This window comes from Haemorhous mexicanus, chromosome 6 (assembly GCF_027477595.1).
Source record: "Haemorhous mexicanus isolate bHaeMex1 chromosome 6, bHaeMex1.pri, whole genome shotgun sequence".
NCBI classification, from domain to species: Eukaryota; Metazoa; Chordata; class Aves; order Passeriformes; family Fringillidae; genus Haemorhous; species Haemorhous mexicanus.
In genome coordinates this window covers 26,190,436-26,205,237 of record NC_082346.1, presented here as the reverse complement: position 1 = coordinate 26,205,237, position 14,802 = coordinate 26,190,436, and the positions used below count along the sequence as shown (strand labels likewise).

General features: G+C 43.4%; 1 protein-coding gene across 2 annotated transcripts; it reads left to right on the top strand.

The window, feature by feature from the left end:
- Positions 1-202: 202 nt before the first annotated feature.
- On the top strand, positions 203-14,651 carry CSTPP1 (centriolar satellite-associated tubulin polyglutamylase complex regulator 1). Of its 2 annotated transcripts, XM_059849375.1 has the most exons (7): positions 203-286; positions 5,222-5,307; positions 7,749-7,944; positions 9,578-9,687; positions 12,609-12,672; positions 13,175-13,366; positions 13,522-14,651. In XM_059849375.1, exons 1-6 carry the CDS (start codon positions 261-263, stop codon positions 13,353-13,355), a joined length of 663 nt encoding a protein of 220 aa, XP_059705358.1. In that variant the 5' UTR covers positions 203-260; the 3' UTR covers positions 13,356-13,366; positions 13,522-14,651. The 2 variants fall into 2 exon arrangements, with proteins under 2 accessions (XP_059705358.1, XP_059705357.1); XM_059849374.1 differs by having other exon boundaries at positions 13,175-14,651.
- The last annotated feature ends 151 nt before the right edge of the window (positions 14,652-14,802 follow it).

Genomic DNA, 14,802 nt, shown 5'->3' with positions numbered 1-14,802 from the left:
AGGCCTCTTTCAGATAGTGGTGGAAGCTCCATCTAAAGTGCCCAGCTCTGAAAGTCTAGGGAACAGTTATACTGTCTTTAATACTCAGACTACTTGAATTGGGAGTAAAGGGAATAGGAGGGTTTTTTTCCTAGAGAGGAAGCAAGGGGAGGGAACAGTCTATAAAAGAATTACAATGTTCTCACCTCTCTTTTCCTGCAGATTTGCTGACAGCACAGGAATACCACTGCCTGCTGCAGTTGCTCTGCCCTGACTTCCCAATGGAACTCACTCAGAAAGCAGCAAGGTGGGTCCTCATTCTCTCTTTAAAGGCAAGATTAATCCTACATGCATGGACTTAGGAACTAGACCTGTGGGTAAAGGTAGGAACAGGGACCTTCAGCTTTTAAGGTTTTGGGGAAAAGAGACACCATCTTTTGAGGGTAAGAACAGGGTGTTTCTCTAACAATATGAAAGAGTATATATTTAAGATATGCGAAGACTGAAATATCAATGCAGAATGCTGCTGTTGGCTCTATGTTCAGATGAGTTGCAGATAAAAGAATGTTAGCCAATATGTTTTTAACTGACATGTTTTTTAAACTCGATTTCAAATACTGTTTACCATTCTAAAATGTGTTCCTCCTTGCCCCAGCTTCTATGGTTGATCACATTTGAACACACTAACCTCTGAAAGATTGCCAGTGTTTTAAAGTATGTTTGGTAAGAACATGGCAGCTAATCTGTTTGAAATTTTATTTTAATCTAGACAAGGCAAAAAGCAGATAGCTGGCTCGGGGCATTGATAATGTGATATGGAGTATTTTACTGATGGTGCTTGCTGATTCCAGTCCAGCCCAGGCAGCTGATTATTAACTATCTGATAGGGAAAATGTAATAAGGTACACACATCTGTTCAGTTGTTTGTCCCCCAGTGCCAGACTAAGAAAGAACACTAGCCCTGTAGCAGAGATATATCTGCTGCTTCCTTTCATGGAGGTACACAAGCACCCGTCCCATGTGCTGGTGTGTATTTCATAGGACTCCAGCTGAACTGAGCAGGAATTTGTGATGGTGCATGCAATGAAGGAGACTTCAGCATATCTACACATGTTGTGATGTTTGTGTCAAGGAATTTAGTCCACAAGGCTGCTGTAAACTAGAGGCCCCATTCAGGGGCCTGCTGCACTGTTGTGCATGTGTTGTAGAGACAGACAAGCTGGCTTTGGGAGCAGGTGTTGGGAGAGATATGAGATCTCTGTCAGAGGCACACAGGCTCAGGTGGGGGTGACCTCACTTCTGCTTTTGGGTGGCTAGAGATTTACTTGCACATTGCTAGCTCTGTAACAAGCTAATCTAATTGAACAATTTTAATAAAACTTGTCATATTCTAAACCATTTTTCTCTTTGCTTGCAACTGTTGCTCACTCTCTTGTCCTTTTTCTGATCTACACTTCCCATTGTCCTCCTTGGTCTCTGCCTGTAAGAAGGGTGAGCTCTGCAGACTTTCTTACAGCACCAGTTGACCTAGTCTTTGCAAAACATGAGTGTCACATGCAAACCTGGAGACATTGTTCTTTCTTTAGTCTGCACACCCCAATTATTGCTAATTTTCTTCGGAAAATAATTAAATAAAGTAGCAGCAGGAGTAGTCATAACATTCAGTGATACAGGCAGGACCTGCATTGATACTGCTGGGAAGAGGGCAGTCATAGCTGTAGCCTGAGTGCTGCGTGACTGAGATGATCTCCCAGCACAGTGCAGTCCACTTATGCAGGAGCTGTTGCTATGCTCTGATAACAAACAATAGGACTAAGATCAGGATATGTCAGAACATTAGAATGGAGGCTACAACAATATAGGTTTTATTCACATGACATCAGAGAGCTCTATTTTCCTGTTCCTGGTGCAGAAGTCATACCCAAAAAATGAACTAGGATATGTGTGTCTGTGAGGTTTCTTGGATTTTTTTTTTTCCAAATGGTTGCAGCCATTAGCAGATTAAAGACTTTAATCTACAGAGATACCTTTGATCTTCAGAGACACTTTTGCCTTTCAGACTCTTGAAATTTCAGGACAGACAAGAAAGGAATTTTTTTCTGGTTTATTGCCATGATTTTAAGATCTGCACCAGAGCACTGATTTTTCTATTGTAAGAGAAACACGAGGAACTCACTGCCCACATTTGAGTAGTGACAGCCCAGTAGTTCACAGCTCCTATGCTGTTTTATTTGGTGTGTGAGCTCATGTTGCACTGATCAGTACTAATGGAACTGGGGCTTGCAATTCAGTACTCATGTTATTAAAAGATTGCTTAAGAGTGCAGACTGTTTTGTATGTTTTGCATGTTTTGCTTATTTTTGCCTCCATGTGTCAGTAAATAAACCAAGTCTCTGAAAACTCATTTGAGCCAGCCTGGCTTTAAGACAGATAGTGTCTTTAATGGTAGCAGAAAATGGTAAAAGTCCTTTCAACTTGCCTGGTCTAGAGTTTGTCCTGGGAACATCCTGTCTAGTCTGGATTTCTGAGATTTTAACCACAATCAGGAGACCATAAAGTTTCTCCATTGGCACAATAGTAAGGCTTTCCTGCCAACCAAACCCACTTGAACCCTGAAAAACCACTATACCCTCTACCAGAATGCCTCAAGTGTAGGCATTTTTCTTCAGTCCTTTCCAAAGTTCCTCCTTGATTTTCATTATTCACTGAGTGCCAACTACTAACTTTTCAAATACATCTTGGCCTCAGGATTTGAAGTCTAATTTGGACAAGAAAAAAAAAATCCCTTGAAATATGAGATACCTAATGAACTTTTTGAGTTGCAGTTCATACTTTCAGATTTTGTCCTCAATTTTGGTCCTGCTGTCTAGGTTACAGTCCATAGCTAGGTTTTTCTCCTTACCAGATATTTCAAGGAAGAGGTGCAGATATGTTGCATATGATGCTCTCTCAGCTTCCTTGAGTGCTTAGTCAGCTGGCTATGTGGTGGAATTGCCAGCTGCAGTCAATCTCCTCATAAATGATTGTATTGGATTTAAAGACTTCTCAACATTTCCGGCGTGCAAACCCCTGGGCCAAGCGGAGTCAGTAACCCAGCACCAGAGTGCACCTGCTTCTATTTAGATGTTCCTCTGTCACATATGTGCTGTACAGGCTTCCTCAGAGGCTCCTTGCTGTCTTTAACAGCAAAAACTGTCCAGCAAATTCTTATACTTCTGCATACTTTCTCATGCTCTCTTCTAAGTAAGAGACTGGAACTCGGTGCTGCAGAACAATGCCATTGACCAGAGTTTTAGATTTAACAAGTGAAATTAATTTCTTGTTAGGAATGTGATGTAATATTGTCTCTCTGCATAACAGATATGTAAAACCACCCTCCACTGTTGCTTTCCTGCATCTTTGAGAAGAAAGCTTTGGTGCTTTGAGGGTATCAGGGAGACAGACCATCATTTCAAAGGAGGGAGTGAGTGCAGCTCATCAGTGATGTGGCCAATTGCATTTCCACTGCTTAAATAGTGGTTGGAAATGCCAGTGGCTGAGCAGTTTTGCCTGAGAGATGAAGATGCTCTGCCTGCCAGCTTCAAAGCCATTTCCTTGATGTGGCCACTGACAATCTCAGTAACATGCTTATTAGTGAGAATTAAGAACTGAAGCTACTGCTTCTTTAGACAGGAGGAGAGGAGGCTTCTGGAATGTAATAAATAAATCAGAAGCACTTTGACATCTTCAAAGGGTTTTGTTTTAAATACTGGCTTTTCTCCTGGGGACCCTCTTAGCCCCAGTCTTTCTTCTTTGAGATAATTAATTCAAGCTGCTCTACATGTTTGATTTTGCCACAGTGAACAGAACTGGCCTGAGTGGCAGGGAAGTCTTGCAAGATCCTATGTTCTTCTAGGTCAGCCTCCCACACAGCTCCCTGAAGTCTTTTACATGAGACAGAACAGCTTCTCCAGCAATGTGTTTAGACAATTGATGCTGCAGGAGTTGGTGTGCAGATTGCATCTGGCCCTGTGTTCAAAAGGGTCCTATTGGATGACCCATACTTTGTCTGTAATGAACTGACAGTACCCATATGGCACAGTATGCCAGATGCTGACTGTACAGGTTCAGTAGACCTAGATGCAGCTGAAAAGAAATACCAATTGCCTTTCTTTAGCATTGCCTTAATACTCTTGTTTTTTTCCCATCAAAGTGGAGTTTTTTCTTCTGTTTTATAGTCTAAGCTGTCATTGATTAGATGAGTTTGATTTTCCCCACTTCAGCAACTGACCTTTTTATCCTTAGGTAGTGGTGGTAGTGACCAGAGTATTGTTTTGTTTTCATTTTTGCCCTGAAATCCACAGGTTTTTTTCCCTGAAAGGAAGAGCTGGACTTTGCTATCATTTATATTTCATGTTTATGGCTTGTGGCTGGTATTTTCCATATTGAAGAAATATGCTTCAAAATAGGGATGCATGTAGCTCCCTACATGCACCTACGACTTAGCAGGGACAAGGAGGACTGTCCCTGGCCTAAGAAGTCTTCAGTTGCCATGACATTTGACTTGATAGTCAAATAATAGACCTAATATGAAAAGAGACTGATTCTTTCATCAGGAAGGGAGGATGGGATGCTCACAAAGTGCAGTTAGGAAGCTGAATGTCAGTGCAATGTTATTTCCTCTGTAGTCAAGTAGAGTTTGTTTGAGTACAGATGGTGAATTGCAACTGTTGTGACCTCTATGAATCTGAAATGTGTCCCAGTTTGATGAAGTCTGATATACAGAGGAATAGCATAAGTCTCCTTCTGCTTTCACCAGTTTACCACCTATGTAACTGTCCTATATGTAGTCACATTTAGTCAGAAAGTGGACTTTGATGATCCCTTCCAACTCAGGATATTCTACAATTCTGTATAACCATGTGAACCAGCCTTGCAGTTTTTGTGCCACTGTTTGTTCCATCACGTCCACCAGGCTTTGATGTCACATTGCTCTGTTCATGCTGTAGCTGAAGTGTGTGACTGACATTCAGGATCTTCTCCTTGCTTCAGGTTCTTAAGCTGCCTTCATCTGATATTAGGGCATCCACATCCATGCAGCAATGGGTGTTCCCATTTCTCTCTCCTAAATTCTTATAGTGGGCCACTAGCAATCCTCAGTTGCCCATAGCTCTTCAGCTGCACTTCCTCAAGGTCTGGGGTTCCTGGTTACAGACTTAAGTTTTTTTGTAAATGCTAAACTGTTTCTCTCATCTTATCATAGGATTGTGCTGATGGATGATGCAATGGATTGCCTGATGTCTTTTTCTGATTTCCTCTTTGCTTTCCAGATCCAGTTCTACTACTCAGGTAAATTCTAGGAAGCTGTTGACTTCTCCCACTTGTAGAATTACAACTTTACAGCTTCCCAATCTTTGCAATTTTTTGAAAGTTGAAAGGATATGTTTTTTTCAAAGAAAATATATAGCTAATGGACTCTACTGATGAAAAGCATCACAGATGTCAAGAGATTAGGAGACTTAATGAGGAGATTCCAAATTGTTGTGAATAACGACACACCCGCAACTGCTATGTCTGATGAATTTATTTGTCTTGGCCTTGAGACACAAATTTTCAGCTTTATCTAGACTATGTTAACAGCTAATTAGCTTTTACTAGGAACATTTTTTCCCTTTCTTTAAGGAAATTATTAAATCCTGCTGCATACAGCATAGGAAAAGCCCACCAGCTGGTGCCTTTAAAGGAAAAGCAGCTGGACAAATTGATATAATTCTTCCTCTTAATATTTGCTCAACTATGAGCTGGTTTCAGCTCAGAGAGTTTATGAACTGGGTATAATTCCCATGGGTTTAGGGACCCTCAGTGGACTCCTCTCCCAAGAATTTATCTAACCTCCCCTTGAAATCACATAAAATTGTAACCTCCACACCTTTTGGCGAAGAATTGCAAAGGTTTGACACCTGTCCTGTGAAAAACCACCTCTTTTGTTTGATTTGAGACCCCATGTTGGAAAGCAAAAGGAACAGATAATCCATATGAATAGTCTTCATATTGTTGGTTATTTATTGTATTCTATCCCACTTCCTCAGTCTGAGTTTTAACTAGATAGGATACTTCTAAAATTCCTGGCAGGAAAAGTACAAATCAAATAATACTGGTTTGTGTATGTATATTTCCTCATGCTCACCCACACATATACATCTGTAAAATCCCCAGATATTTTTAAACTTCAGAAGACAAGGTGGAGAAACTTGGATGAGCATTCAGATGTTTGTCCTCTATGGGGAGACTGCTTTAAAATATATTGTCCTGTTGCCCTACCCCTCCTAAATTGTGATTGAGGAACGAGAATCTCATTCAGGACAATAAGAGGGCGAATAGATATTAGATGTGCTCCCAAGCACTGGCTAGCATGCCACTTTCTCATCTCCTGGCATACAGCACTTGCTGTCTTATAAAGCTCATGGATTTCTGTCCACTCACACTGAAATGGCTCCCTCTGATGGACGTAGCTCACAATTAGCCGCGACCAGGCAAAACGGGCCAGGTGAGGATACACAGAAACACTGGCCAGAAGCTGTTGTGAGCATAGTCTGTGGTCAGAGAGTAAACTTGGGTGGCCTTCTGATCTGATCCAACCTGTGAGTTCCCATCTTTCTAGCAGTTAGGAGTCTGCTGCTATCCCTAATACAAAAATCTCTTTTTCTCAATACTTCTCTGTATATACTTCCCTTGTAACTCTGCTGTACATATCACAACTTTATCCACAACACCTTATTGTAAAAAACCAGTTCAAAATGGTGATTTTGAGTTGGGCAGAACCAGGCTTGTAATGCCTTCAGTCAGGGACAGAAAATGTGTTTGGAAAGTTTTCTCTGATATAACAAATATTTCCATGGAGCTGCAGAACCTCAGCACAGCCTCAGGGCCTGCTGACATCCTGACTTTCCTCTCCACCCACCTCATGCACAGCATTGCACTTCCATTCACTTGGAACTTAAATGCCACTGGAGTCCTGGCAAGCTCATTCTTGTGTACACACTCTGAGAGATCCCATCCCTGTCCTGCTCACCCAGGCACAGTGCACACACGCAGCCTCTCATGCACTCTCCCACCAACCCACACACATGCAAACCACTCCAAATGGAATCTAGATTTGTAAACTGCTGACCACATGCATAAACAGACTTGTTTAAAATTAGATTCCTGCAGTAAACAGTGGGTAGTATGAGGAGCCTGGGGAGAGGCTTTCTGCCAACTCTAGCCCTGACCTGCCCTGGCCCTTCTTCTAGATCCTGTGTTATATTTACTTTGGAGCAGCATGGAGGCAAGCTGATATACAGCCTGGAGCCCTATCATGCTCCCTTTCTTCCTGTTGCAGTTCAATGCAGTTTGCTCCCAACTTGGATGAGTTCTAAATCAGTGGCAAGAGGTAGAGAAGGAAAACATTTTAGACTTCACAAACTAGTTTTGTGTTTTACATTAGCTTTCATGCTTCACTATTTTTTAATGTGCTAGCTAGGCTTTGTTCCTTTGAGATGAATCTTCTCAACAGAGTGAATGACGTCTCATAATCATCCTAATAAGAAGAAGATAGCAACTTCTATGGAAATGGCTGTATGGGCATGCATAATATCTGTTCTGAACCTGCAGGATGCCGTAGAATTGTGTTTATTTCCAGTTAGTGCTATGTACAACACAGAACAACAGTTTAAGCCACAGTCTGGTAGGTCAGGAGGATGCTTTGCTGGTTACAACGCTGAGTTTTAAACAGCTTTCTGTTCTTTTAGAGTTCCTGGAAAGTGTGGCTGCCATTTATCAAGATCTGCTGGCTGGTAAGAATCCAAATACTGTGATTGTGCCAACATCATCCTCTGGGCAGCATCGGCAGCGCCAGCCCCCAAATGACTGCAACCCACTTGAAGGAGTAGAGGCATCTCTCTTCTACCAGTGCCTGGAGTCCTTGTGTGACAGATCAAAATACAGGTATGAATGGAGTCTAAAATACGAATTTGAAGTCTCTGTCTCTGGAGACCCTTTGTAAGGTTGGAACTGTGAAGAAAGAGAGGCCTTTGAACAAGATGATATTCCCTGATGGCTCTCACTGAAGAAGTATGAAGGGAAACATCATAGCTGAACAGCTTTAACCGAATGAGAGAAACAATTTCATGGACCAAAGAAACATGGGGTTTGAACTGATTCTTGAAGTAATAGATGGATTTGGGTCTCTGCTCTCCATCTCACTTCTGTATTGACACTCTCATCAAGGAGAGATCCATCATGAGTTTGCTAGAGGGGATAAACAAGTGCAGTTGCATTCTTGGGAGTTGAAAGAGCCCCCTTGGGTGAATGGTGTATGATGCCTTAGTACCTAGGAGAGTTCACACTGTCAGTCTGTACCCGAGCCTGTGTTGGAGCTGGTTTCCAGCTACAGATCCAGGCACAAGATTAGCTTTAGCTAGGATGGAGCAACACCAGACTTTACTGTATAGCTTTGACAGACACTTTGATCATATTCTCACTACCTGAAAAACTTTGCCTTTTTAGAGAAGGTCATGGTCTAGAAACACAAAACTCAGGACAATAACTCTTAACAAGTTCCACCTGATTGCTACTTTAGGTTTCCAAATCCGGATTTGTGATCCACAAAATTACTGCTGAACTGGTTTTTTTGTTCTTTTAAACAACAAAAGATCTACATTCCCTGTATGTCCTGAGAACTTCAGATGGGAAGAGTACTGTGGGCCCATCTGGTAGGTCAGGCTTTGCACAGCACTATGAGGGGAGCCATTCCTAGCCTTTCATGCAGTAGCTCAATACTCAGGCTTTGGTAACCACTTCTGCCTGAGGAATCACCAGCCCACCCCCACATCTCCCATCGTTACCATTACACCTCTTTATGAGGCAGTTGGATTTTGCATTAAATCCTTCGAGGAGTATTGGTCAAGAGCAAGAATCACCATGGAGATACTGCTTAGAACTCAGGACCAGGGATTAAGGTGAGTGTAGAAGGGGATATGCTAATTTAGTCCTCACCTAAATAGTGTTCTCTGACATATTTAGGCTATCATTGGAGAGGATTTCTTGCCCCTTGGATGACTATCACTGATAATAGTGTGATAACAGCATGGCTGAAAGTGTTCAAAAATGTGTAATGTGGCAGTTAGGGACATGGTTTAGTGGTGAACACAGCATTGCTCCATTAACCACTGACTGGACTTAGTGGTCTTAGTCTTTTCCAAACTTAACACTTCTTTGAAAGTTTATTGACTTCTGAAAGCAAGTATTTCCCAGAGGATTTTTCCCAGAGGAAAAAAACATGCTAAGAGTTGGGATGTGTATACCTCTGAGTGAATCTAGGCTTTTCTCACTGTCCTTGGGATGAAGACAAGTAAGACTGTTCCTAGGGCTGTCCCCCAGGCAAAGATCTTGCTTAGCAAATGGGAAGCAGATCCAGTGCTCAATAAGCAAGCTGGTGGCTCTTCATTTTAAACTGAGTCAGGGCAACCTTACAGTGTTAGACCAGGTGAAAGGGTTTATTTCTTGATTTTGAGCTGAGTTTTAGAAAAAAAAGATTGTAATTTAGAAGACAAGATTATCTCTGTTTCTCTTTTCCTAGCTGCCCACCTTCTGCTCTTGTGAAGGAAATGCTGAGTGGTGTTCAGAGAATGACTTTCTATGGATTCCTTATGGCTCTTGCAAAGGACCAGGGCATCAATCGAGCCCTAGGTAAGACTTCTCTAAATGATACAGCTCTAGATTTTCAGTCAATTTGTATTTCTGTGGAATTTCGTGTCATCCTATGTTTTAGCCCTTTGTGCTCGTGCAGATTTTAAATGGCTGCTCTCATCTATAAGGAAAGAAGGCACACCTAATGGAAAACCTCTGGTGTCTCCTTGGCTGAAAGGTTAAAAGCTGGTGTTTCCCAGCTCTTCCCCATCTTCCCTCAAGGTTGTGTGATCTTGCTAGTAGCTATCTGTGGCCTGCTGAAAATCTGATCATAAAATATAAGCTACTACAAAAATCTGTACCACACTGCTGTGGGAACCACAGGGATTACCAACCAGCACCTCACTGCTTGTGTCTATGTTGTGCTGGTTTGGAGCAGGGAAGCAGTGTTACATTGGCTAAGGACAGTATGTAATCCATCCATAATTTACCCACAGTTTCATGTTTCCCCCATATGCCTTGCTTGTGCTCTTCCTTCTCCTACGAAGATGAACAGAAATGGCTTTTTTGTTTGACAAGACTGTATCCAGGAGATAAATTTAAATGGCAGGAGCAGGGAGGGAGGGCTGTGTGTGAGAGTGTTCCCAAACACTCATTTTTGCTCATCTCCATTCAGCAAATCACCTGGCCATTAAGGGTAGATGGCTCTCTGTGTCTTTTGGTGTGTCCTCTTCCTCTTCTGGGCCTGAGTATCTGCCAGTCCCTTATTGCAGAGATAAAACTCAATAAAAATGTGTACCTCACCTGAGGGCTGCTTCTTTTGCACAGGTGTGTGCCATTGTACAATAAAAGTGTGTCTTCCCTGGCTGAGCCCCTTCTTGCAGCAAACCCTTTAAACTGCTAATGTTCCTTTGGGGCAGGGCAGATTATGTATCAAAGGTGCATGAATACACCCCTGCAATCCCCTCTGAAAACAGGCTTAGAAGGCAGTGTATTCACTAGGAGGAAGGTGATGCCTGGATGGTAGCAAGCAAAATCTTTTTTTTCTTTGCCCTATGAAATCCACTTCTAGTCAAGCATAAAGAAAACAGATGAAAAGAAAAAAAAATCCTGCCCACAGCCTCCATTGTGCCATCTACAAAGTGAGTGGGTTTTCCTTTCCATTAATGTAGGCCTGTCCTCTGGCCCTCTGCCAGCCTCCTGCTGAGGCCTCTCTCAGAGGAGGGGCAGCAACCACAAGTCTGACAGGTGCTCGTGTTTTTGGCAAGGAAAGGAGGATTCTTTTCCTGGTGTCTTTTAATCTCTCCTGAAGGGTGATTTCAATAGTCTTTGGTCTGTAGGGGATCACAAGGTCCCCAACACCCTTCAGTGAGAGCAGTTTCAGGCAGAGGTTTTGGTCTCACAAAGCCAGCAGCTCCTCTTGAGGAACAGGGATAGAGATTAAAGCAGCTTGTTCAGGCTGGGACAGTGCCATTGAGTGTGCCAAGCAGACTGGAATCTGCAGTGTACCTCCAATGTCAATGTTGATTTGTGAATTCTTCAAGTGCCATTTATCAACTCTCCCAAGTAAATCGTGAGCCCTAAAGTCTTCACTGTGCACTCTGCAACTACTAGAAATAAGTTAAGCTTTGGTTGTTTATTCTTTTAATTGAGCACACAAAAAGAAGCAGACTGGGACACTTCTGTGGATCTCCTGACACTGTTTTGCAGTGCCAAACTTTCCTGCACATTTACAGGAGGAGTAGACCAGAACTCAAATAAATGGGGGAATTGGTTCTGGTCTAAATTTACTTTAGTTTTCAGGCACTCATTGCTACATTTTTGATGACTGCTGCCAGCCTGCCTCTGTGGGACAGGTGGCTCGCCAGCCTCTCCAACAGGAGCAAGGTAAGATAGCCAGCAAACATAATTGCATTCCCATAAGGAATTCAAAGCTCCTTCCCAGAGGTATTTTTTCCTGAAAAACCTTAGAAAGAGCATTTCTCACTGTACTGTTGGTATAGATTATCAAACAGATTTTTTGCCCTGGTGGGCAGTGGTACTCTCCAGGCTCTAGTAGGCAATCTGTCCTGTTCTCTGTAATTTCTGTGCTGGCTGATCACCCTCTCCCACGACCCCTATACAAGGTGGAGTTCGTTAGGAAGGAGGGCTTTCCTAAGAGCCCCATCTTCCTTTCTGGCTCTGCTAAGGTCCCAGTGTTTTCAGAGAAGAGCAAGGATTATCAATCACCTGTTCCAGTCCTGAACTATACGTCCTTTATCTGGAATAGAGTTTCTAAAGTGAAAAGGAGCATAAGCTTGTTGATCTTACACTGAGAGGGTACCCAAGCACTGGCCCAGACTTTCATGCTCACACCCAGACAGCAAGTAATGCTAGAACACTGTTCATCGATGCACAGTTAGCTCCTGTAGGCAATGTGCAAGAGTCAGGCCTGACTATCCTGAGTTGCAAGGAAAGCAAAAACCTTAAATCTGTGGAGTGTTTTGATCCCCAAGACTAGGAGGCCACAAGAAAGGCAGGTGGCACAATAATATAAATAACCTTGGGTGGTATAGTGCACATTTCAGGCTGTGGCACTAATACCACCACATCTATTACTTCTGGTACTGGTGACTACACTGGGCAATGAACAAAGGCCCAAAGTTGATAGACTGACATCTCCCTGTCAGTCAGTACTCTCATTTTGTACAGTAAATGAAAACTGCCAGTCCTCAGGGCTGTAGGCAGTGGGGCTACTGAAGCTGCCTCCAATTTAGTCTGAGCTCAGCTACAGCATGTCTGAAAGACACAGCAAATGGATCATCATTCTTTATCGGTCTATGATCCTCAACATTGCATCCATTTCTCTAATAGGTATCAGGAAAAGTGTTTTCTGTCTTGCAGGTCAGATTGTGGATGCTGCTATGGCTTGAACATTTTTCTTGAAGAATGAATAGCCTAACTCTGCTGATCCTTTCATTGGTTGTTTTTTTGTTCCCCAGGGGCTCTGCCAGATAAAGGAGACTTGTTTCTGGACCCTGCCATGGATCAGGAACTTGAGAAATTGTAAGTGGAATTGCCTAAACTAGGAGGTAAAGCAACAGATTAAAGGTAGCATGCTAAAGAAGAGTGGAATAAAGTACTGTCCTATTTCTCTGCTCTACTACAAAACAATAGAGGAGCTAAAAGAGCAACCTGAACAGGAAGAGCATCTTTCTTTGTGGTGCCTCTCAGTGCAGTTAACAAAATCCTTACAAAAGTCTTCAAAAGCAGAGAAGAGTGTGACTCAAAGAGGGATATAGAGGAAGCAGCATTCTCTAAGGATCAGGGAAATTTTGTTTGGATGGTGAAAAGTAGGAGTGTTGGAAGGAACAAGCTCAGCCCAAAAGATGTTTAAATAGAAGATTCACACAGTGAGTCTGGGAGGTACAATGAGTTCCCCCTCTATGCTACGAGCATCTTTCCATCCCTGTGCTAGTTTTAAGTCTTTCTCCCAGAGTTCACTCCAAGAGTGCTGCAGTAGAAGTTTTTGCAACATGCTGCTTAGCATATTTCTTTTCTCTTTCAGGGTAGCTCAGGTTTCAGGGCTTTCTGTCTCTGGTCCTGCCAGCTCCAGTGCAGACACAGCAAATATGCCAGTTCGTAACTCACCCAGGATTAATTCACCTTGGAGACCTCTACACCATCGTCGAAAAATGGATGCTGAGAGTGAAGGCTCCAATGAAGAGACAGACTCCTCTGAAAACTGAAGGCTGTGAGGGTGGGGACCTCTCCCATCTTTGGCTTCTCCAGAACCCACTGGAGGAATAGCACCTCCTCCCAGAGCATCTGCTCTAACAGTGGGTTTTGTCTACATCAGCATTGTGTGTGTTGCTGTGCTAATCCCCAGTGCTGGGTTCACCCATCTCTTCCCAGGAACAACTTGCCTTTTTCTTAGCTCCAAATCCGTGCAGCAATAGTGCCTCTACAGAAGCCATTTACAGCTACAGCGTTATGCTTCCCTCTGCTGGCAGGCAAGACAAGCCAGCAGCCGCCAGCTCTGGCCCTGCTTGGAACCAGCCGGGTATGCTCTCTCCGGGGTGCTCCCTCCCAGTTCTGCAGGTGCTGAAGCAGCAGGAGCGCTAGTACAGGCTGCTTGCCAGAGATCTGTTGTGTAGCTCTGCTCAGATTTGGCCCAGATAACAGAGTGGTTAAATCGACAGCAGCAGCTTTGCACTTGTGTTCCATTATTATTCCCAGTAAAGCTGCATCTGCATATGATCAAAGGTAAGGAAATTCCTGAGGTTCCTAAAAAAGGGACACTTAGATATTGCCATGCAACCTGTCTCTGCTTTGTGCTTTCTCCTCCATGTGTCAAAGACTTGCCAAAGCAAACACAGCAAAGCTAGACTGCAGTAAGTACTGCATGGTGCTGTCTGGCTCCGCTGCTGTACTAAGTGCCCTTCTGTGAGGTCTCCCCATCCCTCCAACAGCATATTACGGTCATTTGGAAAAGTGAATTTCAGAGGATTTGGAAAAGAGGGAGAGGGTTGTTAAATTCCTTGGCCACAGGTCGTATAGCTTGCAAGCATATAGACCTCCTACTGGGGGCTAGGTGGGCAGAAGCACTAAGGGAAAATGAAGCAGTCATCAAATGAGATCAAGCTGGGGTTTTTTGTAAATATTGGTATTGTTGGAGCAGCAGTGTAGCCCTTAAAACTAGAAAAATAAGTAGCATCACATTGCATTAATGGCAACCAACTCAGCAGTTTAAACCTCCACAGACCCGAACGCTTTGTCCAGCCCAGCTCCTGCACTCCAGCTTGCACAGACTAGTTATTTCAGGGGGAACTTCAGTTTCTCATGCTTCTTTGGGAGCCTCCTTGCTCCTCCTGGTCATAAAGTGCTACAGCACAGGCCATGAGGGCTGGTAACCCAAAGCTTGTAGCAGGGTGCCAGCAGGGTTATTTATTTATTGTAAGTTAAATTATTTATTATCTGTACATTTTCTCCCAGCTTGTTGAGTGGCTGTGAGAGCCTGGCAATAAAGCATGCTGTGTCAGGCCTCTGCTGCGTCTGGGTTCTCGGGTCTTCTGGGCTGCCCCAGCCCCTCCTCCGGGGGGGCACTAACCAGTGGGCAGGACCAATGCCCTAGCATCTTCCAGGGCCCCAGGAACCCCTCCCCTCGGCCGGGGAAGGTGCCGGCCCCAACCCTGA